The following is a 27,911-nucleotide window of genomic DNA, read 5'->3' as shown; positions in this document are numbered from 1 at the left end:
ATAAGAATATAAGAAAAACTTCACGAAAGACCGAAGAAAGCGATGATCACTTTCATTGTCACAGCTTCACTTTATAGAAGAATAATAATAAAGATAATTTAACAAAAGCACTTAAATTAATGCGAAACAGATGCTGTGATGCACATACGCACGATCTCAAAATTAACCCAAAGCCCAGAGAAGCTACCGAAACCATAAAGCACAAACAATGTGATGGATGAAACTGGAAAATAGAAAAAAGAAATCAACAAACATAAAAACAATTGCAACGAAAGTCTTGAGACGCGCTCCACAAACCACAATGCATGGCACGTATCTTTCCACGAGTGACCCGCTAAGTACCGTGATGGCTTTCGGCAGTTTCCAGCTGCTTACTGCCGGCTGTCTTGCTGGAGGGCTGCGCCGCGCCGAGTCGTTAATGTCTTCATTAAGTTAAGTGTGAAAATTGAAATAAAAAATGAAAATAAAAGCGCGCGTGCGCCAGCACAAAACACTGCGGATGGAGCGTCCGAAGACATGCTTATTTACAGCTTTTTCACTGAGATAACGGTAACGAGTCAAGTCGACACCGTCCGGCAGACAGACAACAAACAGCACGACCTACGTCAATGCCAATGAAGGTAGCGCAAAGGCACATCATTTGAGAGACGCAATGATCATGGCATTATGAATGAATTAAGTTAAAAGAGAATAGCAACACACAGAGAGTGCGGTTCTCTTTGTTAATGTCAATAACAACAAATAACGTGCGCTGCATTTTTTAAAACAAACATTGGCATACTACACAAAAGCCGGGCTTAAACACGTGCTGTAGAAGTCGGTAACGCAGTTCAGCGAGGAAGACCTGCTTATGCTCTCACAAGTTTGTTATTTTCTGCACTCTCTGAGCAGCGGTAACACTTTCAAGTTACTTAAGCTCTACTTCAAGCAAGCTAATGTCGTCTTGGCTTTTAGCGCAGTAAATTCACTTTCAATTCAGTCATTTTGGTTCGGTCCAAGCCGTATGTCGTATGCTGCTTGTAAACAGTTTAAAAGCGCGCGTTGAAAAGTAAAAACGCAAGCTCGGTTAGTTGCGCGTTTTGAGTTGTTATAACGGTAAAATATAATTTTGAATTGCCAAAGTTTGTGCTTGACTTTGAGTTTTCCAAAATTGAAGTGAGCTACAAATCGGCTTATGTAGTTAAGCATGGATAAGTGGACATGTGATATTGGTGATTTATTAAAAAAACAGAAAAATTCTAACATGAGAGATAAAATAAATATCACTATTTAAAAAAAACATAAAAATTAAACATGAAAAATAATCGAAAATACCGCACAACAATCCCACCGATCTTCGAAGAGTGAAAGCTCAAACATTCAGACCAGCGAATTACATAATAATGAAAATTTATAAAATTGCTAACTTGTGTTGTTAACTGTGAAATCTTTGCATTCTAACTTTTTTTGATAGATTAATGGTTCTAGGAGTCAACATACTTAAGTGGTTATTTATGCACCATACCGCAAAAATTTTATTCCCCAGACTGCTCGATACATTTTTTGTTGCTAAAACTTAACACATTTTTTGACAAACTAGAGGGTTTTTGCAAGGTTAGTAAAGAAATGCTGACTTTTCGGGAAATTATCTCTCTGTGCCATAAATTAGGAAGGAATGATTGCTAAGTAAATATCGAAACGTCGAACTAAATATTTAATGAGTCACATTCGTGATAGATACTAATTGCATGGTTACCTTTAGAATATACCTTTAGAGCAATAAGCATTATATGTCTGACACTGGTTCTACAAACATTTCATTATTTTTATTTTGATTATAGTCTAGTTCCTAGTGATTTGTAATCTTTGAACTAGCATTTATTAAAAATAAAAAGACGTTTTCTCACAATATCGCTCGTTAGATTGAAGCTTATCGAACCAATAGATGTCTCTAGGGTCAAGCACTGGACATTTGTGTCAACATTAACCCAACAAAATATTTGTAGAGATCTGTTTGCATCCCAAACTTATTCTCAACTGTCAAAATGTCACTTTTTGAGCCGAACTCTCGACATTTGCACGGAATACGCATGCTGCCAGAAAGATGGTCAAAAGTAGTAGCTAGCGACGGCCAATATTTTGAATAACATTTTTGTAACCGTTTTTATAAAAATAACCTCAAATTTACAAAAAAAAAAAATCTAGTATTTATATGGTTGGTTTTATATCGAATGAAAACTCAAGGAAATTTGTGAATTTCTCTAGATGGCGCTGTAATAAATTAAGGGACAAAATTTAGTTATGATTAGATAATTTTTTATTGGCGTAAATAGTACAATTCGACTACTGGTATGAGATCAATCAAAAAGCAGCTGCAATATTGGCCTTACCAATAAATAATCTTCAAACAGGGACAGGTTTTATAGATGATGCTGCTGATGTTTTCAGATCATTATTTTAGCTCCTTCTGATTTCTTGTACAAAATCGAGCATTTCTTTTTTATTAGGTATATTTGAAGTTATTCAGAGATGTATTGAAGATCCAGGCAAGAGTTCGAAAGCTGCTAAAATATAAGAGCAACTTTAATGTTAGTGTTAATATTTCAAGAACCAACCGCTATCTTCTAGATTCTAAACTACAGTTCTTTTATTTGTTAATTAAAGCGTAATCTATTATACAACAAAATGCCAGAGGACAAGCTTGAAGGATTACAACTTTTCTGTATTGTAATTGAAATTTATTAATTTGATTGTTCAGAGTTTTCAAGTAATTTTCAGGTCTTATTATTTCGATTATCAATATTCAAATACTGTTATGCCATTGCTTTAACAAGTTAAATGCCACTTCAGGTTTGTTATTTCGAAATTGTTATTTCGGGTTTTAAGTTTCATTCCCTGCATTATATATTAAATACCGTTATATGAGCGGTAAGAGAGATGGTAAATTGCATTCTCTATGCATTACTTCTTGGGTTTTTATTAGATACCTGTTTCTTTTACTTGAGCTGTTCTATTTACTAATGGACGGTCAATCAGACATAGCCAATTTATTTAAAAAATCATTTAATTAGCGATCAACTATTACTAAGAGCTTGCAGAAACGTAGCCACATGCAGTAGATGAAGAAATTCATTGAGCTTTCGCAACCTTTAACCGATACATTTTAAAAATCTTAATATACTAATTTATAATCAGTCTTTCTAACTATTATGTGTAAATGTGTGTGTAATAGGAATTATGCCGGTATTCTGCGAGCAGTCTCAAGTCTCTAATAGAGACGAATCTGTGGTGTAATCTCTATAGTGACTTTTTGGTATTCTGGCGAGTTTGTCTCATCTCTATTTGAGCAATATCAGTCTCTAATTTGTGATGTGCTTTAAACCAGGTCACAGAAAAACAAGAGCACAATAATGGTTGATGCAATTGGCCTAATATATATTATAATGAAAAAAAAAACGAGAAGAAGAGAGGTAATGTATTAATTTTTGTAATTTTGCAATAATGGATAACAAAGTACCTATGTTTTAGCTACACTCGTAGGCGCAATCTGGCTATTTTGCGCAACAAGGAAGATCACTTTTTATATGAAGAAAAAACGTTTAGGAAATTCTTTCGATTTCCAAAACACAAATATGTATGTATATATATATCCAAAATCTAAAATATATAATAATCATAAAATAATGAATTTGTATTTTTTACAATTATTTACCTTCGATTGCCATTATGCTCAAATGTAAGGATGAGAACATGTGTTAGTCGATTGTTAGGTTGTTAACATTTTTCATATTTACTTAACAATTGATTCAGATAAAATGCATATATTACGCATTTATTATAAACTATTTCAGTATTATTTTCATTAATAGTATTATCCAATTATTTACAAGAAATTTTTCTGCTGAAATTTGGTAAAAAAAAAAACTAATTGCGTGCAATCAATTCATAAAGTATCATTGTGAACATGCACTCATCTCTAATCAACTAAAATAAACAGCTGATAGCTTGCTTTTCTTTTCACCACACTATTTGGTGAACTTTTTTGAGACTGTATCAGCCAGAATACCAAAATGATACTTCCTGACTAACAGGGTCGCCAGTTCGCAATTGTGACAAATAAAGACATGAGACAAATGTGACAAGCAGAATACCGGCATTAGAATGCGTCGCTTTTTGCATTGTTGTTTTTGCAAATCAACATTTCCGCTATTTGTACCTGTTGTTCACACAATTCATTTAAGAAATGTATCGGGCACAGCTGCGACTAAACAAAAGTTGACCAAACGATAGTTATAGTATATGTATATGTATATGTACACATACATACATATAGGTTTGTTTGTATATATTTAGTATATAGAGAATTGAATGGTTCATTCTTTGCGAACTGAAATTAACCAGCTGAGCAAATGCATGCAGACACCATGGACCAGTCGCTTTGAAATCCAATAGGCACATACATATGTATATTTAGCTATAGTAATACTAGACTCTTAATGAAATTTCACTTTCACAACAACTCTTCATAATAGTGATGTTGTTCAAAATGACATGAAAAGCAAAGAAAAAAAAATACAAATGTAAAAAAGTAAAAAATAAAAATAAAAGTTAATGCAAGAATTCGTGTAGAAGTCATAAGTAGCCAAGTGTTCGATATCTGAACGAGGTTAGTGATTGTTTTAAGTTCATAAATATTTATTAAGCCAGGCGAAAGAGCGGCGCAAAGAATTAACGCTGCGAGTTGGGAACAAACGAAGATGGTCTGAGAGATGCTTGAATGTGTGGCTTTCGAAATTTCGTGAATGATCATTTTGAATTGTTGTTGTTGTTTTTTTCCACATAAATAATATTTATCTCAAGTGAATATTTGCATACTTTCTACAGAAAAAACAAAACAAATAAATTTCAAAGCGAGTTTAAGAGTGTAGAGCAGTACAAAGATCACACGTTAGAAGCAAAGCGAATAAGTTTTAATAATAGTATATATATTTACAGTTAAAAAAATTGCGAAAAAATTAATAAAAATTATAAATTGTGAAACAGTAAAAATAATACAAAAATTCCGAAATCGAAAAATAATTGGCGTAAAACAGCGAGTGTCAACACTGGCAACTGGCAATGCAACGATATGGCTAAAATCGCTTGTCGCGCGTATTTGGCGTAAATAATTGTGCCAATGGCGTTGCAAAAACAACAAAAAAAGTGAATATTGAAAAAAAAGATAATAATAATATTTGCATTGTCTGCCAGCAAGTAATGAGCAGAGCGCAATTGTAACGAAGTGCAATAAAACGAACTACTAACTTCAAAAGCAAAGCGCCAAGCTAACGAAACCACAAAATCAATAAAGCAAAAAAATAAAAACAATATTACTAATAAAATATACACACAAACAATAACAACAACAACTAAAAGCAGTGAAGCTGCGCGCTACAAGACACAGCGCCACAAAACGAGGCAACATGGACGCGGTCAATTGGTTGCGGTTAAGTCTGCTGCTGACGCTTGGTAAGCTCAAGAAATAATAATAATAAAAAAGTATATCGTACTTTACTGCTTTCAAGTACTCACTATTGTTTAAAAGCACATTTTTTTCACTGCTCTTCAATGAACGAGTGTTTATTTAGCGCTTAACTACTGTAGTTTTTAAATATATAAATAGATTTTGGGATACACGTACAAGATAACGCAGACTCCCAGCACACGCTTAAGCATAGTTACAAAAAGACATAAACAAATAAAACAAAAAATTAAAACTTAAACTTAAACAAACCAAAGATCAAACAAAGCAAATAAGTTTATGAAAAGCAGTAAAGCGCTCTTTAAAATTGCCTTTAATCGCTCAATTAGTGACGCTTTTGCTGCCAAGGCTGTGAACTCTTGCGAATAAGCAACGCATTGTAATGAGTGTAACGAGTGCTGGCTGGCGCTGTGGAGTAGAGCAAGGTCGTTGCGGGAGAAGACGAAGAAGAAGAAGTATACAAATAAGATGATTATGTTTGGTACAAGAAGGCGCATTGGTTTAGAATTGGGTGGAAATAGCAATATTTTCGCGAAATTCCGTACTTCGTAGAGGAAAAATATCAAACACTTAGACTAATAACCGATTGTAATTGAATATTTAAAATACTCATATTCTCATATCAAGGTCACATTAAAAAAAATATATATTTTATAAAAAAATTATTATAAGTAGAGTTTAACAAGTAATGAAGTGCTAAGGTGTAACCGAATATTTTATACTCTTACAATTTATTTATTTAATTTTATTAAGATAACACACAATTCTTTCCGTATATTCGGCATAAAGTCCACTAGAATTTAAAATCATTATGGCTAAAATCGCATATAGTATATGGGGACTGTTGTGATTCCTGGACAGATTTCAACGATTTTGCCACCAAGCTACATTATACATTATATCCAAGTCATTGAGGTTTTCATGTACGATATATGGGGCTTTGAAAATGTATAGACCCATATCGAAAACTTTTGAATGACACACCTCCAATGCGGTGTTTGTACAAAGTTTTATTCCGATATTTTTTATTGGTTCTTCATTTATATATTGTAAAGTTAATGTATCAAATTGCAATCTTTTATATATGAACTAGGCGTGGCTGTTAACCGATTTTGCACATTTGCATTCGTAACATCAGGGTGTAAAGAAAATATTATGTACCAAATTTCGATTAAATTGGTCGACTAATTTCCGGTATGGTTTTAAACCCAAATTAGGTGAAGTCCATTTTCCATTTTTGAACAAAACTATTATACTCTGTGCTGTTGTAAGGTTATAAATACTGCTTAAAATCGCAACCAAATGGTGGAGTACGAGTTCGAAAATTTGAAAATTATTACAGGTTTATTAAAAGACCTTAATTTAATAGCGACTAAATAGAAACTAAATAGAAAGTATTTTTTATAATACAAAATATCTCTAAATCTGGACTTTATTTTTTGGTTCGATTAATAATATATAGGAAGATGCGTAGTTTGCTCAAAAAAAAATGATTTTTGAAGAATTTAAATCTTAAAATATTAAAAAATCATGGTAATGAAATTTGAAAATCTGAAACAAAACCACTTCAAATGCAACTACAACTACAGTAGCTAGCTATTACAATTTTGATGACATCGGAGGTATTATGGATACTAAAATCGAGTTAAGTTAAATTGATAGCATGTTCTTTCCCAAAATGGATTATAACAAGTAAGGAAAGGCTAAGTTCGGGTGCAACCGAATATTTTATATATAGTATATGAGGGCTGATACTTATATGCGGAATAAAGCCCACCGTATTTTAAAATAAACTATAATTAAGAATATGGGAGTTACGAAATGATATTTTTGAAAAACCCATAATTAGGTATATGGGAGCTAGGAGATGTTATGACCCGATTTTAATAATTTTTGGAACAGAGACACATTATTAGAAGAAAACAATTTCCTCTGAATTACATTAAATTATCTCAGAGATTTATCCATATTTTCGTTTAAAATTTACCCTTAGGCGCTGAGTTGAATGTTCGATGTCTGGGGCTTTGAAAAGTTATAGTCAGTTTTCGACAATTTTTTCACAAGTCAAGCTAAAGATGATATGCACTAATTGAGAAAAATTACATCCAAATATGCCCCTTCCTAGTGCGATCCTTTATTCCAAATTTTACTCCTATAACTTTATTTCGTTCCACTGTACAATATGGAATTGTAAGTAAAGAAGTTACGTATACGCCGTGAGTGTCTAATGCAGAGAATCAATTGGCAACTAAATCCACTTGAGCTTTTAAGGGCCGCTACACATTCGAGTATTTATCGAAAACACTTGAAATTACCACTATTGAAATGCGAGCATTTAATATAATTTTCATACAGCAAGTACGAGTAACAGCGGCAAGTACGAGTAACCGGCGCTGTCAGCCATACACTTTCGTTTTCTAAGCCACGCTTTGAGTTTGTATTATTATTTTATGCTGAGTCAGTGCTGTAATTACACGAGTATTATGGCAAGTATGTAGACTAGACTAGTTATACTCGTTGGCGGTTGCATTATGATGCATTAAGCAATTTTGTACGGCACTTTACTTTAATTAATTATCTCGACTTTGTTTTGCTTTGCTTGTTTACACTTATGCGTTTACAAATGCCATACATGATATTCGCGCGGTGACAATGAAAGTAGCGGTTTCTCGGTTAGGAGTTTCTTTTATCTTTTTATGGTGAAATTGTGACAGTAATCAGCGATTGAAGTGAACGCAAACAGCTGTTGCCGCCATTCGTCTATTTAGTTGAGACACTATTTTATGGCATGACAAGTTTATTGCTCTCTATTATAAATAAATATGAGTTTGGTTTCAATGGCAACCGATTAATGGCAGAGCATTAAAACTTGAATTGCACATTTGTGATTACATTAATGATATTAAATGGAAAGCAATGTGAGTTTAGAGTGAATACTAACTTCAGAGCCTATACAAATAATGTCAACTTTTTTCAAGTTTTTAACCTTTGAATTTCTTCCCAAAAAGTATTAAGAGACTGAAAAAGTATGAGGTACATCGAATATTTTCCTACCGGACCTCGAAACAGCATCATGAAGATAAGGGATTACTGGGTGATAATCGCTTAACCCAAGCATACCATTTATGGTTCCCGGTAAGAGAGTCTAGCTTGGAAGAGGTCCAGTAAGGTTTAATACACTTTAGTGTAATCCAATCAACGCGATAAACAATGTTCTCAGAAACACTATGAATTGCAACTTTTCTGATTACTTTTTGAGATTATAAGGCAAGGTGAATAAAAAAAGAGCGTCAGCCTTTTCTAGGTTTACATCTATTAAGACTAAATACAATTCCCTATCTTAACATTGACTGTAGAATGAAGGTTTTGCTGAAGTTACTGATCTAAGTACGCCGTTGGAGTGATCCTAACAGACGAAGAAACAGTAGGAAGAAGAAACCGAATCTGCGAATTCGGAAAGGCGAAGAGGCAAACTGGTAGGTTTCGGGTAATGTAGAGAAAAACAACTGAAGGGACATCGAAACCTTTAGAATCTCGACGGTTTAGAACTTTTACAAACACCGAAGCGGATGAGATCGGGGAAGAAGAAATAAGAAGAAATATTCATAGTAAACAGATAGGAAAATAAAGGAGCCGCAGATATAGTTTTATGGTTGACAAATGGATAATAATTCAATAAAATGTATATTGTTTTGACATAGTAGTAATAGTGTGAGACCCTGCCCTAAATTCAAAAGGACTAAAAATTGCAACTATCCATATTGAGGCTGTGAAAATGGGATTTCAGATCATACCAGATCATAGCACAACCGAAAAAAAACTCGGAGTTTGGGAAAACTGACAACCGTTACATGCACGACTGCGAGCCCCTCACGTAGAATTGTTAAACTTACTCTTAGCAAATTATTTAAAATCGTGTGTAGTGGAAACCTTTTGTCACTATCTCCTCGACTATCCACTTTTCACTAGACGGCGGTTGATATGCTTTCGATGAACCGGATGAATCGATATTGGCCGTCTGAACACATTTAGCTTAATGACATGAGGGTCTACAGATTCATACTTAGGAGTGTTGGGAACACAATAATTGGATCTTTATCGTTTTAACTGCGTAGTCTTTTCATCTTTATTCTACAATAATGTTGTCGTCTTTAAAATAGTTCTCATTCGATTTTATACACTTATGCAGCGCTTTTCCCGATCGTCGAAACACATCTCAAACTCTATAATTGGGGATAGACTTGGCTCTTTCAGCAATATCTCGTTTGCTTTTAAAACAACGGCCCTTTAAGGTTCACTTTATTTTTGGAAATAGAAAAAAGTCTGAAAAGTCACGCATTCATGCCTGGTACAGTATTGTTTTTAGCCAATAATTCACGAAAAAGCTTCGTTTGTGAGCTTTAAACAAACGAAAATCGCCAAGTTTACAAAAACACGTCTGATCTAAAGTAATACAGCTAAAATTGTATCTTACTTCAGGGGAATGTACATATATCACAATAATAAAAAAATTAAATTTTTGACTTTTGAACTCTTCAAACCCGTGATATTTAAAATAATTCCCTTTATTTTTTGAACACACCACGTATATATTGTGACCGCGAAACCTAACCTAAACTCGAAACCTAACCTAAACTTGAAGAGTATATATACCGTTGAACTTCCATAACTCGAACGTATATAACTCAAAGTTCTCCATAACTCGAACTCTTGAATTAGCAAGAGAAGTGCAATTTCATACAAATTACCTTTTGAAACCCGGAAGTATGGTCATTCGAGTTAGGGAAGTTCAACTGTGTATAATTAACAGTTTCAGTTAACGTGCTTAAAAGAGTGATCCCTAGAGCATTTATTAGATCAAAATACAATCGTGTTAATAGACCAAAATGAGTTTCGAGGAATCGGTTGAAATCGGATAACACAGGGGTTGCAAATGAGCTATAATAATATTTAAGCCAAGACGATTTAGCAATATATGAAATCATAATTCCTTCTGCATCTAAGGCACATTTATCATATGTAAATATTGTAAATTTAACGACAAATTTGCATAGCTCAACCGAATGAGTTTTCCGGGAAAGCGCGCATAAATATTATGCAAAGTTATCTTTTTCGTACTTAAAATGAAAGGAGCCATTTGATAGATAAGAGTTTAAAAGTGTCAACACGTCATATTTTCCGCAATAATGATTTTCAAACAGGTGATCGTTAGTGGTTTTGCAACAACAAATCAAATTATGAATTCGCATAACACACCTTACATTACATGCATCTGAACTTTCTATGTACCACACTTAATTATACAATACTCGTACTAAGTAAATATTTATGCAATCAAAAGCAAAAGGTGTCTTTCACTTTCGGCTAGACAACAGCCATCGGTCAAACACACATCCTGACTGGGGTTGTGAGTGACAAGAAGGCGCTGCGAGGGATTGTGCCAACAGATGTTGTTGCTGACAAGCAGACACAACTGCCTTTTCGAAAAAAAAACAGCACAGGTTGACATTGACTTCTTCCACAACAACAAACAAGTACATGCCTGCGAGCTGTCGAATTTTCGTCTTTTTCTGCAGCTTTCTTGTGATCTGCATAAAGCGGCGGAACTGGTTTGTACTGTTGCATGTTGAATGTTGCATGTGCAACCAAATAGTAAAGCACGCAAAGGAAAAAGAGTTTGCATGTGTAATGTGTAAAAAAAATAGTGATAATGCTGTCATACGGCTCACAAACTCGCAGCGCTTTCAGGCAGCACAGGTCCAAGCGACAGGTGGCCGCCGCCGCATGTAAATGAAATTGTGTTTTTGCGGTTTGTTAGGCGCGGATTTAAAGATCGCTGCACTATGATGCGATTAACGAGGCGGATTTGCGATACTTTTCGCGCATTCCAACCGCAAATAGAAAGTGATCGAGTTTTGGGTGTTTAATATACGGTCTGGTCAAAATGCACACCGGAATCTACAATATGTTCAACTCGGAAGAATGTCGTTTTGAAATCTAGAAAAAACTAAAATATTTTCTCCAGTCACCTTTAAATAAGTTGAAATTCAGCTTCGGCAAAAATATTTAGAGATAGACAGAAGTCTACCGGCTCGAAGAGAATGGAGTATAAGATTGGATCAGAATTGTCATGGTTTATTGGTTATTTTTGATTCCTACGTCTCAGTAAATTCTAGTGAACTTTCGAAAATTTTGAAACTATTATTTATCATTCTCAGCTTTGGAACATAAAACTAGTCACATGTTTTCTCGAACCTCGTAACTTTCTTCGAATTTCGTTTATAATTGTTGTATATCAGACACTCCCCAGAAGTAGGTGCATATGGCATGCCTTTTCTCTCCGGTCCAGTCGGAAGCACTCAATCAACTCAACCAGTCGAAGAGGAATCATCCAAGTACTTCCATTCAATATCCAGCATTCGGTAGACTAAGATTGAAACACCTTGGTAGGCACACCTTCGGCGAACACAGCGTCTGGAATCGACATTAGCCGTCGTAAGAAATTTGAGTGTCCATGTGCTTTGTCGAATCGAGAGGGTCTTTAAATTCGTTAGGTGTAGTTGGGTGCCACAAAGGGCAGTCGAAGCTGTCTAAGTGAGATTCTCTGCGGTCGTTGAGATATAACCCTTGACATAACCTAAGGCCATTTTGTTGAAAGAGTTTATATATTCGGATTAATTGGAGAGTGGTGAATATTTATAATTGTTTTTTTAGTTTTTAAGATCTCTGGAAATGTTAGTTAATTTAGCATGTGTGGTGAGTATCCCTGTGATAAGTAGTTAGTATTACTTGTATAATAAGTTCAGTTCAGATTGGGCGTAGTAAGTTTGAGTGTGGTGAATTAGGTGGTGAATTACGTGTGTTGAATTACATATAAGTGGGTTTATTTTATATTTTTAAATACCCGTCTTTATTTTTGGCTTTATGTATGTATATAACCGATTTTTATTTATCTTTATCATCATTTTAACCATTATGGTGAATAACGCTTAAATATTTCCTAGTTACCCACTTACTAAAATTGATCAATTAGAGCTTATTCATGTTTCGTCTGTAATCATAATCACCAATAAATTAAAATAGAATTAAAATATGATAGAAAATACAAGATTTTGGGAAAGCCTTCCGTGAAAAAGCATGTTAAAGCCAAATCCAGTAAACGATTATTTTCACTTTCGATAATAAAAATTTACATATACACATAAATATACATTGGCGACTTTCATTACCATAGGCACTTGCGGTACTTGTTACATATTCATATGGTGAAAAAAATTAGTCGCACTTGAGCAATTTCAGCCAATTATTCAATCAAGATGAAAGGCCAAAACGCTCCACTTACTCCATGTGCGATTGCGAGGCGCTACAGATGTGCGAGAGCATAAAAAAATAAAAGTTTACTACCCAATTTAATGAGAGTTCGCCATAAAAAAAAAACTATAAATGGACACATATCATTACGTCTGTACATGTGTTTGTGTGTGTGTGTGAGAAACAAATGGCAGAAAGTAAGCGTTGTCTTTTGGTTTTTTTGGGGAAAATTCGCAATTAAATGCAGAGCAAAATAAAAAATGTGAGCAAAACACAAAAATGGCAGAAAAGTCGCACCCATAGACGCCCAAAAGGCGCGCACACTTAAATACTGATGTATAATTGTGTATGGAAACAATCACTTTACAGCGATCTTGTATTATTTTTGCAAAAAAAAGCAACAAAAAAAAGAAAGAAAGAAATAATCACACATGTACTGTTATACAACATTGGCTCACTAACAATATGACCCAAGTCAATGACATTCAATTAAATCGCAAGTGATACTTAGTTCACCGAGTACCAGCAGTTGGCTGACATGTGAACGCGCCAAAGCAAAAGCAACAAGTTTAGAAAGAAAAGCAATGGCAAATAATTAACTTTTACTTTTTACTTAATTTAAAATTTTATTGCATTTGACGTTTTACTTTATCTCGATTTCATTAACGTTGTTAGTTTTATTCGTTAATCACGTGTTTTCTAATAGTTAAATTTAATATCAGCCATATGAAACGACAAACAAATCTAAGGCAAACCGCAAATTAGAGGCCGACTTTTGGTTTTGGCTAATGAAAAGCCTTGGTGGTAGGCATTTCATGTACAATAAAGGGTGATAAGTCAGCAAATGAAGAATTTGTGTCTTCGATTCACCATGTTGTTACTCGCTTATATTTATTTAATTGAATTCAATTAAGGTAAATTGATTTTTAAAACATTAATGAATATAATTCCTATGTATGAAATAAGATCCGTTAATTTTGCCAAGGAATGATCGGTTCATAGCATCCAACTTTAAGAAGACAAGTACAGATAGGTTGATTTGATCATAGTTAGAATGACAGTAAGGTTGACTGTTAAATTTGAAACTCATACATTTAAGGTTATGCTGATTATCTCTACTCTAGAAGAATGAAAAGAACATGTAAGAACTGAAGAGAAGTGGTATATCAACTAACGAATCAATTATGAAAAAAGAAAAAAAACATTATAAATATATTCGAATTATTGGAGGTGAGAAAGGCCAGGACCGATTTCTATATTTAGATATGATGAGAGATAATTACGTTTATAAACCAATGATACCAATTTCAGCTCTGTACTACCAGTAAGAAGTACTGTTAGGTATTTTTTAAACAATAAAGTTTAAGTTGGCCAAGTGGTTTAGGTAATATGAAATCAAAATCATCCAAATGCTTCTCACTGATCTTGGCATTCCCAGAGCAATTTGCTCAAATGGTTAAAGAATTTTATAAATTTTGAACCAACAGAAATTTGTGTGTTTGCAGGTTAAGCTTATTAGCATTCCACAAAAAAAAAAAAACAAATTCTTATCTGGTCACCCTGTATAAAATAAATATTAAATATTTTTCTACACTTCATAATCTATCCTAACCACCAATTTTGCAAAAAATCAATGCTGTTTGTCGTGCAACCATGAGCTTGGCTCTATCTCGCGCAAATGATAGAAAAACCGCAATAATATTAAATAATAATACATTTCAATCGTAGAATTGTGAATGAAGCCATGTGCGCACACCTCAACTCAAGAAATTTTAGCGTTGAAATTGCTCGTGACAAATGACAACATGAAATTATGAAATAAATGAGTGAGACATTCATGCCGCCGCAGCCAACCACAAAAGAAATTAATTTCACTTTCGGTTTTGGTAATTTGTGAAGTTGATTAGTGCTTTGTAGGCGGAAATTTGTGCGAAGTGAGCATAACGAAAATTATGCTTCTTGGAAATAGTTGTGTTGTCAACACTGTGATTTACACCTAGAAAGTTGACAAATGAGGAAGTTCACTCTCAAAGAAAAAATATACTTATTTTTGCTTATTCCGTTGCAAACAATAAATACAAAGTCAAGATTACCGCATCGATTGTAATTAATATTACAAATATATTCTGAAAAAGAAAATTAGTCAACGGATATAGTAGTACATATTTAATAGAAATACTGTTGTAAAATTGTTATTCGCCTTCAGTTTCTTAACCGCTGAAACCAGAGATTATTTATAAAGGTCATACCTTTAATTACCAACCACAAAATATCGTTTACAAGGGATTGGAATGTCAAAAGTTGTCAAAGTACTGTCAAATAGAGGTTTCTGCTGTACATACTTCAGTGAAATGGAAGCCATTATTTCAACTTTCACACCTTTCTATGAATTTTAATTCATCCTTGACAGCTTTCGAAACTTTATAAAGAACGTTATAAGGAAATTTAGATTTATCATTATGAAAAATGTTTCTTATTTTTTCCCCTCACAAGTCACACTATATAGTGTTAGAAAAATAAAATCTGTGGCCAAGTCAAGATTTACGATCAGAAAGGTTTTGCATTCTGTTTGATTGAATAATCAGTGAATCAACTACTATGAGCTGCCCCCCCTATGACCAAATTATTTATTCAGACCTGAACAATTAGACCGTCTGAAGGAAGCAATCGCCCTGAAACAGTCAACAGGAGGTTACTATGCATCCATCTTATCATCAATCTTATAGTCTGGGCCTGGTACCAATTTTGTGCCACCTGTTCCTGTGTATGGCGAATGATTTCGCTGGAGAAAAATTCGTCTAAAAAGAAAAATTTGTAACATTTATATTCCCAAAGTTCTGATTTTTGAATGTGTCTGACAGTGATTTAGCGACGAATATTGCACCACTAGTTAAATTTTTTTAGAAATACATTTTATTTAATAATTATTACGTTAAGGTCTTTGAAAGCATTTTATGCTTTACGCAGATATTCTAAAAGCAAAATTGCAGTGCATTTCTTGATTTGAAAATATGTTTTTCGAATTACTTGATCTATTTAGATGCACACAACTGTAGATAATCTATTGTAATGAGCTTATTCTGTATTGAATAAAGCAAACTAACAATATTTCCGCATGATTAAGTTCAAATACAAAGATGTTTTTTATTAACAGGGAAAATTTAAAAAATAAAATTAAATGAAATAGAATAAAATAAATTAAATATAAAAAAAAAATTAAATAAAAAAAATAAATTAATTTAAATACTAAAAAATCATAAATAAAAACAAGAAAAAAATTAAAGAAAAAATGTATATAATGTTGTATAAAATATTAGCAAAATATTTAAAAATTAAGTAGTTCAAAACAGAATGCAATTGACTAGGTAAATACAAAAAAAAATTAAAAGTAATTGAAAAATACCTAAAAAACATTTACAAACACAATTGTTGACTCTTCAGTGTGCTTCGCAGCTGGCAAATTGATTTCGAATTTAATTTCATAAAAATCTAAGTAATTTCAGAAATTTAGAGCAATTAACGGTGAATATTGCACATCACCGACGCCAGCCACAAGGCGAAAAGTCTGCACAACAAAAACAACACACACAGTTTTTTCGATTTGCTTGCGTGCCATGCAGTCGTATGCATATATATATGTATATGTTCGTATGCATTTGTAAAATTTTTAGATGCATACGACCACCACCAACAACAACAACAAAAACAGCAGTAACCACGAAAATATGTGCGATGTTGAAATTGATGAAAAAATGCGCTCAAAATTTTAATTGCAATTATTACATAAACTTTGCACAACTAAATCAAAACAACAAAAACAGAAAATAAAGATAGCAAAGGCAATCAAAGTAAGTATGTAAGTAAAAGACGCAACAGGTGTGGAGTAAGTAAACAGGCAGGCAAGCTATACTCAAATAGCTATGAGTGTGTGTGTCTGCGGGATGAGAAATATGCCGCGGAATGACTAAAATAGCAAGCCAAATTGTGGCAAAATACAATTGAGAAGGTATTATAAAATAACTGTAACATGCATACAAACAGTGGCGGACAGAAGCATGCAGCGTCGCATGAAAACCAAAATGTATTCATATGTACGAGTATGCGAGCGTGTGTAAGTATAGTAAACAAAATATTTCATGCTCTGATGAGCCAAAAATGATTTCAACCAGCGGTGGGCAGAGGAGGGTTAAACGGCCAGGCGGCATACCTACAGCACACAGGCAAAACAGTGGCTTAAAAGAGCTACAAGTTACTATACCGCTAACTAATATATATGCGAGTGTGTGTGTTTGAATGCAGGAAAGTACGGAAAATTTCGTCAAAGAAAATATAAAAATATCTCAAAAATGTCATATTAATGAAAGGTATGCAGTTATGTGAACACATCAGAAATGTATGTACATTAGGGTGGGTCTCCATTTGACGAAAATTATTTAACTTGTTACTGGAGAACTGATCAGCAAAAATTCATAATTAAACAAGGACCTTCTAAAATGAATTGTTCTACACATACTACGTAAAATTTAAAATATTTTAGTTTTCTTAACTTGCCGGTAGAAAAAAATGTATTAGTTAAAGAAGCTATAGAATTTCGGAAGTGACAATGTTACAAAGGCAAAGCAGATGTACAGTTCTGTTCATATTAATAGCAGTTACTACGTTTATGCTGAATTTCTACTCGGTTATATTATACACGGGTAAGTTCAACCCACATGCATGAACACCTTTTCATCACGAGTTAAATGATTTACTCGGATAGAATATACACATTTTCTTTACGTATGTAGACGAGTTAACTCGGAGTTAAGTTGAAGGTCAAATCAGCTGATTTTTTTCGCCGGTGTATATTGTTTTGACAAATTTCATATACAGGGCTCCCGTATTGCCAATTTTTCGCTAAAAAACCATGCCCCACTTACTACCGAATTTTTGCGGCAAACGCCTGGTACCTACTAGTGTAGGTTACTTTTTGGCACCGGTTTTTTGTGGCCCACCCGTGGCACTGTGGGTAGTCGGATGGTGTAACGAAAACCGGTTTTTTGCACAAACTTCGACGATTGGGTAGTCGGTTTTCATAGAAAAACCGGTTTTTGGGTCGTTCAGTGGTCGGTTTTGCTCGTGCATATCTGCCCGAACACTTCTCAACCGATTTATGCCGCACACCCCTTATATCTGGAAAATACGGACATATATCTGTTATTGGACTCAGCAGCGGCGTATATTGTTTTGACAAATTGCATATACAGGGTTCCCGTATTGCCAATTTTTCGCTAAAAATTTAGTTATTTACCAAAAATTCTATCAAAATTTATAATACGTGGCCGCCCTCAATTTAATTCTATTCAGAATTTACCTCGAGTAGAGTATTTGCCGTTTATGCTTATAGGCTTTACCCATGTAGAATATGACCGAGTAGAAATGAAGCATAAACGTAGTAAGTGTCAATTTGCTTTAATTCGAAACCCTGATCTATTTGCTATATATCTATATCATTGGAAACAACACCCGCGCCGTTAGTTCTGCTTTTTCCAGACTGGATAAGGAAGCGAAGCGTATGTGTCTGGTGGTGAACGAGGACAAGACGAAATATCTCTTGTCATCAAATAAACAGTCAGCGCATTCTCGTCTTGGCTCCCACGTCACTGTTGACAGTCATAACTTTGAGGTTGTAGATAGTTTCGTCTACCTGGGAACCAGCATTAACAGCAATAACAAGCTAGCCTGGAAATCCAACGCAGAATCACTCTTGCCAACAGGTGCTACTATGGACTAAGTAGGCAATTGAAAAGTAAAGTCCTCTCTCGACGAACAAAAACCAAATTCTACAAGTCTCTCATCATTCCCGTCCTACTTTACGGTGCAGAAGCGTGGACGATGTCAACATCCGATGAGACGGCACTAGGAGTTTTCAAGAAAAGGTTTTGCGGAAGATTTATGGTCCCTTAAACATTGGCAACGGCGAATACCGAATGCAGCTGTATGTGTTATTCGACGACATAGACAGAGTCCAGCGAATAAAAAACAGCGGCTACGCTGGCTAGGTCATGTTGTTCGAATGGATGAAAGTGATCCAGCTCTGAAAGTATTCGATGCAGTACCCGCTGGTGGAAGCCAGGTAAGAGGGAGACCTCCACCCCGATGTAAGGACCAGGTGGAGAGGGACCTGGCTTCGCTTGGTATAACCAATTGGCGCCAAACTGCCAGAAGGAGGGATACGTGGCGCGCTGTTTTCGACTCGGCTATAACTGCGTAAGCGGTGTCTACGCCAGTCAAGAAGAAGAAGATCTATTTGCTATAGAAGTTTTATCTAAAATCGTGTTTTAAGATTCACATAACGGTACAGAAAATAAGCATTAATTATAAAAACTTAAGCAAAGATCGACCAAAAAAATATTGCTGTTCCACGAAAATAGTTTCAAGTTGCCTAAAACGAAGAAATAAACTAAACTTATTTGGTTTGAAACGATAAAAACCCGAAGTGGCCGAAAAATCGTTGAAATAGTAAGAAGAACCCGAATACTAGCTCTCAGAAGGTTTGGAGCAACCGAAGGACAATCCGAAGACATTTGTGAGATCCCATTTTGGGGCCAGAAACTCATAAAAATTTATCAACCTTAAATATGAGAAACTAAAAAAACAGATTTATGTTTGCGGATAACCACATAGTCTATGTATAGGCAAAATACGGAAATTTTGAATGAATAAAAAATGTAAAGTGAAACTTTTTAATTAGAAAGGTGGCTAGCAATATGCTTTCTAAACACTGATTTAAGGCGCTTCAGTCCACAGTTCAATCCGTAAGGGATGAAGGACTTTAAATAGTGCTTTGGTAAGTGGTCAATAAATATTATTCAAGGCTAAAATGTATTTAAATAATATAATAGGTTATGCTGAAATGAAAAAATGAAATTTCTTGTGCCAAAACGTTGGAAATGTTGAAAAAAACATTTGGTGATTCAACCATGTCGAAAACTCAAGTTTACGATTGGTATAAATCGTTCAAAGAGGGGCGAGAAGAAGTGAACGATTTGCCACGTTCAGGACGGCCTTCGACCTCTTCAACTGAAGAAAACGCCGACAAAATAAAGGAAATGATGCTCGAATATCGTCATTATAGTGTGCGAGAGATAGCCCAAATAATGGGCATGTCTCATGAGACCACTCGTCATATTTTGGTTGATGTTTTGGGTATGCGAAAAGTCGCAGCGCGATTGGTGCCGAAAGATCTGAATGAAAGCGATCATTGTGAACGAGTTTTTGAACAAAAATCCGTGTGACTTTTTCCTGTTTCAAATTACCACTTCGTGTAACCCGTTTTGAGAGCATTGAAGACATCAAAACTAATTCGCAACGAGAACTGAAGGCCATCCCAGAATATAGCTTTAAAAAGTGCTTCGATGATTGGATTATTCGTTGGAAACAGTGCATTGCCTTAGATGGGCCCTATTTTGAAGGGGATATAATAAATTTAGATGATTGATATGTAAGTTGTTTGTGTTTTATTTCAAATTTCCGAATTTACATTCGGCAGAATGTATTTGGGAACACTCATTTCGACCTACTTTTCAAATATTTTTAACTTTTTAAAAGAACGAACCAGAAGTAGAATTATAAAATTATACAAATATCGGATACTATTCGCCCCATCATTAACCTAACCCAACTAACTAGTCTTAAGCGACATTTTGCTGAACTCAGGTATTAAATGAATGTTCACTGTAAAGCATTCATTAAGGTTAAGGTATACTTTGAAGGAAAGAACCAATATTATTTTATGCTTCTGCATTAGAATGATATTTCAATTAAAAAGTGTCCCTCTGAAATCCGGAACACAGTTTTGATTTCGTTGAGACTCTTTAACCATTTTTGAACGAATTATGGAATTTCCAGACTTTTATCGTTTCAATATTGCGTGAAAAAAGCAAAATAAACTTTGAGTTGTAAGTGATATATTAATTTGCGCACCTTTCTTTATATAAACAATTATACTCAGGAAACAAAGATAAATAATTACCAATTTGTAATATTGGTTATATAAGTAGTGTGAATGGTCTCCAAAAAAACTGAACCGCTCTAACACAAATACATATATGTTTTTTTAATTTTAATTGAATGATGTGACAAAAGTAGAAAAGTTAAATAAGTTTGTACGAAATAAAAAAAGATATAAAAAATATTAATGAAATAATGTACAGAGACTGGAGATATAGTATAATGAGAAGAAAAGAAAATGTTGCTAAAGAAAGAGCCAAGTAAAATGGCGCACAGTAGTAACTCATTAAAACCGCAATTCATATTTTATAATTACCGAAATGTATACGAAATTTGTGCGACCGACTGTCATTGCAACTGTCAGCTGTCACTTGCCGGTTGAAGCCACCACATGTCAGCGCTTAATTTTGTTGTTATTTCTCGCGGTCGAGCACCTAAACGCGATGTCGCCGCCGTCGCAACGTCTGGCAAGCAGAAACGTCATAATACCTCAAATATTTTATGATCACAAATTTTTTTCTTTTATTTTTTACTTTTCAACTGAGCGCGTCGCTATTGTGAACCGCCTTGTGGTGTTTGTTGTTGATGCTTTTGGCAGCGTGTTGTCGTCGCTTTAGTTGATTTATTTGAGCGCAAACAAAAGTATAACAAACAAACATAATGAATGAATGAACGAAATGAGCTGAATGCATAAATATGACGGCATGGAGGGGTAGGCGGCCAGGTGCGATTGTTGCCGACACAACATCGCACTTGACGCGCCAAAATACAACAGTTACATTGTTGTGGTGTCATGAATGGGAGTAACGTTCATAATTTACAACGGCGCCTGCTTTCAACAACTTGCTGAAGTAATGCAGTTGCCGAACGCTAAATATGCAAATAAAAAAGTAAAAGTGGAAATGAATAAAAAGCATTTTTTGCTTTCTTCACACATTTTCAATAAAATGCAAGCTGCAAGCCCCTTCTCCTTCGAAACTCCAACGTATTTAGTGTTAATTTACACCTGCACTTTTATGTGCTTTTTAATGCAAATAGGCGCAGTGAAATATTCGTAAACACTCCTTTGAAAAAATTTATGCATTCGTGTATGAAACGGAGATGTTTGGAAGGCCATTGCTGACGCCGCACCGTGGGCAAAAGTAATCAATATATTTCTGATAAAAAAGCATAAGTTGACAGAATCTAAGACTTTTATAACTTTAACTTAAATTGCTTTTTACACAGGAGCTAATTGATCAATTAACCGGCCTCTGCTCGATTAAAACGCTTATTAAGATCGATTTACCATACAAAATAAAAATCTACATTGATTATTAATTAAATTTTAATCGACTTGAAAATGAAATGCAACTCTGCAACAAAGACGTACGATATACGTTCTATGTCTGCGATTGGCTGAATTTTTTGATAAAAAAGCTACGATTGATGTCGCTGCTAAAAATATCAATCAATTGATAAACTTACCAACTTATTATGAAAAGCAAAAACAAAAATGTATAACGGTGATCGGTTATTGAGTAGCCGGCAGTATAAAAGGCAAACAATTTTAATTGATCAATTTATTTGGCTGTCTAAAAACTCTATAACAGAATTTGCCAATATTTGCATATTTTAATTCATTTTGGTGTGGAGAGGAATCGTAAGGTATTTTCCATCTTCGTATCACTCTTTTGACATTTCGTTTTACTAGCAATTTATTCGTATATAATTTTTATTGTAAGTCAATTCTCATACGTCTTGAATATATTCTTGTCATAAAATCTAGGTAAAAATTATCGGTTTGGTCTTGGTTAAATAACTCACAATTTTACTATTCCTGAACCACTCCATCGGTTAAGAAATATAAAGTCAATTAATTTAACCCAGTTAATAAGGCTTTCGTTATACACATATGATTTTTTTCTGTATGATATTTTACCGTAATATATAATTGTGAAAGATTAGTCGATTTTTAAAGCATATTCCTTTCTGTGTCTTCCATTGCATTAGGCCTAGAATTTGGTATCATCAAAAATACGCTTTTCTATACTGAACACACTTCACAGGGTTAAGCACTAATGGAGCATATGTTAATTAGCATTGTATGATAAATCGAAAACAATTAGAGATAAAAATGATCAAATTGTCTAAATTGCCTGCTTGGTAATAGCTTATTGTGGTTAAGTTTCGTAATTAGATGAAGAATTATTATTTTATCGAAACTAACAGAGTGAAAGAGTTGTCAAAGGTTTAACAAACAATATTTACTTAATTTTGTAAATAAAGAATATGAAATAAGTTATTTGGGAAATATTTTTAAGAATACTTGGAACAAAAATAGAAAAAATAATTTTTTTAACCTTTAAATAACAATAGCTATTATTAGTAAATAATAAATTGAAATAGGTCAAAGCTGCAAAATATAAGCAAAATATTTTTTATATTTTAAACTACAAATAATATTTTTTAATAATATATTAATAAGTTTAAATGAAAATAAAAATATAATAATTCTTTCAAATTATGGAAATTTGGAATTTTGGTCACTAAAATAATTTTTATTCCATAAAAATTACATATACTTTTATTATCCGTTAATATTACTCTATTTTATTTTTGATATACTTATATAAAAATTTAATATTTCTTTTCCCCACTGTGCACCGATAAACACAATTGTTGATATGCAATAAAAGTTTACAAGCTGTTAAGGTTAGCTGTTAATTTCATTTGTTGTCTCAGCTCTTGCTGCAATTCATGCAACATTAACATGCAATTATTTGCACCTCAAAGAAAATAGACAAACCTGCCTCGGATACTCGGTATTATTGCATTTCATTTACAACAATTAATTTACTCATTTGCATACGTTGTTCATCACACATATTTATATACAATTTTAATCGAGTACACCTGTTTAGACACACAATCATATGTATCCAGTGAGCAAAAAGCATTAGCGAGTTTGTTTGATTTGAAAAGTTATTCATTTGAATGATGCAGATTATATAGAAATTATCTCAAGCTAACCGTGAGAGTTTTATAGTTAGTCACGCTTTATTAAATCAGCTTAGCCAGTTTAATTAAATTCCATTAGATAAATATTTATTTTTTAGTATGTTATCCCACAGGTGCATTCGCAACGTTATATGTACATAAATTAAAGTTTGGAAAAAATTTATGACACTTAATTTGGGTTAAATGACCTTATAGGCGATTCTCACAGCCAATTAATTGAGTCAATTAGCAAATTGTTTATATTGGTCTATTGGAAAAAGGGCTAATTGACAGTCTGCTATGCCAATTATACTTAATAAATATTTGTAAAAACATGTCGAAGAATAAAAAAAAAACAAGTAAAATAGAAATTAGAAAAGATCGACTGGTTTAGTAATTGATCTAATATCACTTTAGATTAGTTACCCGCTGAAATAATTCAACTTGTGCAGTAGTAAAAGCAATCTATACATATACTCAATCAAAATCGAAAATGGAATCGAATTTCTTTAGTTGAGAGTACAAAATTTGTGAAATACAAAAAGGGATTCATTTAGAGCTGAATTGTTCTGTTGGATGCTTTGGGCTGCTGTTATACGTAAAATAAAAGAGGTCTAAAAAGTATCAACAACTCGTTTGTGTATGTCTATCGATTTAAATTTAACTACTCAGGAATCAATTCAATGATGGGTCGTATAATGTAGACCTCTTTCAAAACTAACACCCCTACTGCGAGTGTCGACTGGCAGAAATAATCGACTACTGAGGGATTATCTATTACCAGTGCTTTTGTTAGAGTCGATCACACGCCAAACAATCGACTGTGAATGCTTTTCAACCGTTCATTTGTCAGTCGTTAGAAATTTTTGAATTTCGTATTCGTTGGTCTGCAATATTTATTGAATCCTCGTAACCGAATTAACTGCTCATAGATCTTACAGAACATGTAGTGAGAGTTTGCTAATTTTGATTAATAACTTTAAATATGTCGATGAAACCAAAAACCAAGGATGCGGGAATGAACCATTAATGAAGTATTCTTAACTCCAATAGTTTATGAAATCCTATTAGATCTAACTATTTTATGGCTATTTATAACAAAATTACAGTGGAATTTCCACAACTCGAATTTCTATAAGTCGAAGTTCTCCATAACTCGAACTCTTAAATTGGAAATAGAAGTCAAATTTCATACAAATTTCCTTCCATAAATCGAACTTTTCGACCTGGCCATAATACAAAATTTAAAATTTTACTATCGAGGCAGAATTTTAAAAGAGTCCCTATATCGTATGGAGGCGAACAAAATATATGATATTACTCTAACATGATATTACTGTAATGGATTTCATAAATCATCTAACAAAGGCGTGGGATACAAACGTCAAGAGCCAAACAATAGCAAAATGCAACAAACAAAATTACAGAAAACGTCTTTTAACGTATGTTCATAAAACTTTTTGACAAATAAATGACTAAAACTGTGGGTAAATCTATATTTTATACCTCTTTAAAAAATTGCATGTTTTAATGAAAATTCTGTAACTCGAAGTCTCTCTAACTTGAAGTTTTTTTGTGGATTATGGAGATTCGAGTTAGAGAAGTTCCATTGTATATATGTATACCGGAAATAGCTAGCTGTTGGGTTTTATCAATAAGAAACGATCAATGAATGACAAAACTGCGGAATTAAATTTCCTCTTGAATTCAGTTTCAGGAAACGGAAAATCGACATATTTTGAACGACGCAACTGAAAGTTGTTTGATGGACTTCACTAATTCTGAAGTCTAATTCTATTAAGAACGACAGAGAGTTGACAAGTTTCTTTTTTATAAACATTCCAGAATGCAAATTAGTTCGCAATTAATTCTTTAGTATTTAAAGTTCTGCATAAGGAACAAAGAAGTTCGATTAATTTTGAACGGATAAAGTTTTTAAATATTTAATAAACAAACTGGTTGAAGATTTTAAATGGTTAGACAACAATAAAAACAAAACGCAGTATAACTAATAACTGATGAACAATACCAAAATCGTATACGATGAAAAGTTAAACAACATAAAAATAATAAAAATTTCAGCGATATTACCAAAAATGGGAAGTGGTTGAGCGGCTAGACTAAATGACTTTTGCATTAAATAATAAAATCATAAAAATAGTCAAATGCATAGTTTAAATAAATAACGAACATTATTAGTGGCAATAATAGTAAATAATGACAATACTGTTTGGACACATATTGTTAAATATGTATATATATACATACAGACATATTATATTTGTCATTCGTCTTACTTCGTCGATAGGGCAATGGCTATAACTCGTATGAAAAAAATAATTTGCAACTTTAAATACTTTACTGAATGACTTTGCGACAAACGCTGCTGCTTTGAGCCATGCTGTCTGACGACGACTTCGGTAATTAGCGAAACGAAAAGATGTAATTAAAAGTAGTTAACTGAAATTGGCAAACGAAATAATAAAAGCACAAGAGCACCGTAAAAACAAACTAAAAAGGCAAACAACTTGACTTCAGAGACAATATTTGACATTTTTCTGTGACACTGGTTGGTAGTAGTATTGCCATGGCGCATGCGTGACTTAGACGCTTCACGTCTGCATAAAATACAAATATGCTCATACTTCTTTGCAATTTCAATGTGTTTGCATGCATTTAGTAGAGCGCTGCTTTGTGTTTAAGATTCTACCGCACGTCGTTTCGCTTTCGAATACCTTACAAGCACATTCCGATTTCAGTTTCACACACTGCTATTTAACTGCTTTTCGCAACTGCAAATTAAGAATTGCTAAACGGTACTTGTACACGTATGTGAATATTCGTTTAGCTTTAATGTACAAATAGTAAAAACTTATAGCGGCCAATTGGTCTGGCTCAGAAACTTGTGCAAATAGCCATGTACATGCGATCAGAGCAATTCCGCTGGCACACATCCATTAAGTTGCGTAAAGCGCAGTTAGTTTGGCAGCGGTAAAGGGAAGTTGTGTTGTGGTAAATTATTTGAATATTTAGTTTTTTCGTTGTGGAGTATGGGAAATACCATTATTGGTTGGGAAAACTACTTACTAATATATATTTAGATATTTATAGTTATGTATGATACATATTTGTGGTTGCCTTCTTTTCGTCCTTGGACTATAGAAATAAGGTCGACTTTAAAATATTGATACAAAAAAAGGAAATAAAATTGTGCACACAGCACCACACTGTATTGAACCCATAATTATTTCACAAGTAACTTTAATTCATAACGCACATCAAAGTTATCTTGTCTGCCTTAAGTTACTTTCCTATAATACCGAAATCCATAAGATTTTCAAACTGTTGGCAACCCTTCTAAAAATATTTTCGTTACAAATATTTCTAAAGTAGGCTTATATTGCATCCAACTGTTTTTCACACGGAATTTATTAAATGGGGATCTACTGGCAACTCTTCTCAAAAATATTTTAGACAGAAATAATTATTAAATGGATATGATTTGATGCTCGTATTGTATTATGAATACAATGTACCAATTTTTAAGAAATAGGTGGCAACCATTCTAAATCAATAATTTAAATTACTTTGTAGAACATCTTTAAATTATATCATTATCTTTATATCACCATTTTTTGAAAAACAATTTTAAAAGTTGGCAATCTTCCATTATATTTTGTAGTAAACTATACAAGGTTTGTTTTACTATAAAGAGTTATGGATACTGCGATACATTCGATCGATTTTATTACTGTGTTATAACCGAATTCTATTATTTATCCAAGTTTATCAATTGATTGGCCGAATGCATTTTAATACCTTCGAAATGGAAGATCTTTTAACTTCTATTTTTAACAGTTATGTTATAGGGTATTTTAAGTTCTTCAACCATCTATACAATGAAAGATCCATTGTGACTAACTGACTGACGGTAAATACTAGTCTAGTCAAGTCTAAAAGGTTACTTATGGGTCCCTAAGGGTAGTAACACCTCTTCGACATGAGAAAGCTTCATATATTGGATCGTTAACTAAGTATTAATGTTTTATTGTAAAAAAAAATTGTGAAATTTGTTGGAAGAACTGATAAAAATTCAGTTCGAACAAGGGGAAAATCACGTGATGTGTAC

At 33.5% G+C, this 27,911-nt stretch overlaps 2 protein-coding genes across 7 annotated transcripts in view; one reads left to right on the top strand and one right to left on the bottom strand.

The window, feature by feature from the left end:
- Positions 1 to 27,911, bottom strand: part of LOC105218629 (uncharacterized) — a 157,997-nt gene that overhangs the window by 80,534 nt on the left and 49,552 nt on the right. The window lies entirely within an intron of this gene.
- LOC105218627 (uncharacterized) overlaps positions 988 to 27,911 on the top strand; it is a 72,495-nt gene continuing 45,571 nt past the window's right edge. For 3 of the 6 annotated variants that reach the window (XM_054226213.1, XM_054226215.1, XM_054226214.1), the window contains exons 1-2: positions 988 to 1,095; positions 4,975 to 5,487. In XM_054226213.1, the coding sequence (XP_054082188.1) occupies positions 5,442 to 5,487 (46 nt within the window). In that variant the 5' untranslated portion in view covers positions 988 to 1,095; positions 4,975 to 5,441. Of the gene's footprint in view, positions 1,156 to 4,974; positions 5,488 to 27,911 lie in introns of all 6 variants that reach the window. The other 3 variants (XM_054226211.1, XM_054226212.1, XM_029044450.2) reach the window with 3 other exon arrangements.

Source organism: Zeugodacus cucurbitae, chromosome 2 (genome assembly GCF_028554725.1).
Source record: "Zeugodacus cucurbitae isolate PBARC_wt_2022May chromosome 2, idZeuCucr1.2, whole genome shotgun sequence".
In the NCBI taxonomy this organism is placed as follows: Eukaryota; Metazoa; Arthropoda; class Insecta; order Diptera; family Tephritidae; genus Zeugodacus; species Zeugodacus cucurbitae.
This window is presented reverse-complemented; position numbering and strand designations above follow the sequence as displayed.